We start from the raw sequence: 1864 nt of genomic DNA on the forward strand, positions 1-1864 counted from the left end.
AAACTTTCAATTTTCATTGTTTGTACAAACATAATAATTTATAGGGAAAGATAACAGGTTATAAAAATATTTAAAAATAATAAAATCATACAATTTTATCATAATTTTTATAAATTAAAGTCGTTACGATCTTGTTTATATTTTTTATTTATTTTATTTTTCTTCTTTTTCACGTGTCATCATGTTACCAGAACCATCAATAAAACATATACGTGAAGACTAAGAAATTTGATAAACAAAATTGTAATTTTGATAATTAAATAATAAATACGCGACTAAGTTTACTCACAAGACTATATTAAAATCGACATTTACCCGTTATTATATTATAAATAGTAACATACAATGTGTTTTTCTTTTAAATAAATTTCGATCTAATTCTCTAAAACTTATTTGTCTTATTTTGATCGTCTAATTCAAAGTACTTATCTTTTACTCTTAAAGTAATTACAATTAAATTTTAATATGCATAGTTGAAAACAAAAATAAGCTATAGCATTTTTAAATTAAAAGGATTAACCTAGTTGCTTCTTTCTGATCCTGTGTTAATTTAAAATCAACAATCTTTGACACTATGGTCTTAGTCTAAACTAGCAATTAATTAATTCGATAGGATTGATAGAGACTGATATATACCGAAACAATGTTAAAATTATTAAACGAACAAATACAGGCTCACAAGCTGTAAATACGTATATACGCCCGTCCAACGATATCAAAACAATAAATGTACGTATATGTATGTATGGTGTACTCTGAAAAATCAAATCAATAAATCAGATACAAAGAAATGTATGTTATATACATACACCTGCGCGCAGAAGATAACTAAGTGGTTTATTCAGCGCAAGAGGTCGTTTATGGGTGGCATCTCTCGGAGTAACCTATCGAACTCCTTAAACGACACATCTCTCATCAAAAACGACCTCTTCGTTCCACCTTTGTCGTGTCTATTTCTGTCGACCTTTGCTCCGTAAGTGTCGGAATCTTTACCCGTAAGCTTCTGCACAACAGATTTGAAGCTGGTGGCATCGGTTTGAACGTATTGGGTGTTGATTATGACAACCTTCACAGGTCCCCTGCTACATCCACCAGTAGCCATAATAGAAAAAGATGAGTTTTTTCCCTGTGAGAAACTGAAGGGATTGAGTAGAGTGAGTTTGGAACAAAAGGGGTTGAATAGGATGTGAATCAAAAGATGGTGGTGTTTGTTCTAAGTGTTGTGTTTATGAAGGGTTAGTTTATTTATATAATATTGGTAGGTTGTGTTTGACGGCTGAAAAAGGTGAGTAGATGAAATGAGTTGACCGTTGGTGCCTGTGCGAAATGAGGGGGAAGGTGTGCAAATGAAAAGGGAGATATGGTCAAGTTACGCAATTTGATAGCTAAGGAAGGAAGCTAGCAGAACGAACTCAAGGTCGTGTGGCTTATATGTTCCTAAGTTAAGGATGGATAAAGTCAGAATGGGGGGCACGCCTTGCTGTTCTAGGTCCACAAAAAGCTGGTATCTTTCAAAATTGTAAAACATAATCGAAGTTATTATCAAATAAATTAGCAAAATTATAAAAATCAAATTCATAATTGGTTGGTAATAGAATTCACTTACTTTCTATGATTTTATTAATAACAGGGTTTTAAGCCTACTTCAATCCCACGAAACTAATTTATATGGTGAGGTTTACATTCCACTTATATATTATAATTTGGTTTTACATCTATTCAATGTGAGACTTCTAACACGCTTTCTTCAACTTTGATATCATATTAAAAAGTGAGTTTTAAGCTTAATTCAATCTCACAAACCGACTTGTATGGTGAGGTCTTCACTCCACTTATATATTATAATTTGTCTTTATTTTTAGTC

The 1864-nt window shown here is 31.7% G+C and overlaps 1 protein-coding gene across 1 annotated transcript; it reads right to left on the minus strand.

Annotated features, from left to right (window-relative positions):
• Nucleotides 1-631: 631 nt before the first annotated feature.
• Nucleotides 632-1556, minus strand: LOC106760578 (VQ motif-containing protein 1). The gene has a single exon (XM_022780340.1). The coding sequence runs from the start codon at nucleotides 1100-1102 to the stop codon at nucleotides 842-844; it is 261 nt and encodes an 86-aa protein (XP_022636061.1). The 5' UTR covers nucleotides 1103-1556; the 3' UTR covers nucleotides 632-841.
• Between the last annotated feature and the right edge of the window lie 308 nt (nucleotides 1557-1864).

This window comes from Vigna radiata, chromosome 5 (genome assembly GCF_000741045.1).
Source record: "Vigna radiata var. radiata cultivar VC1973A chromosome 5, Vradiata_ver6, whole genome shotgun sequence".
Taxonomy (NCBI): Eukaryota; Viridiplantae; Streptophyta; class Magnoliopsida; order Fabales; family Fabaceae; genus Vigna; species Vigna radiata.

What these genes read in the sequence shown, in the direction of transcription:
- LOC106760578 (XM_022780340.1), bottom strand. Translation starts at nt 1,102, where the DNA reads ATGGCTACTGGTGGATGTAGCAGGGGACCTGTGAAGGTTGTCATAATC.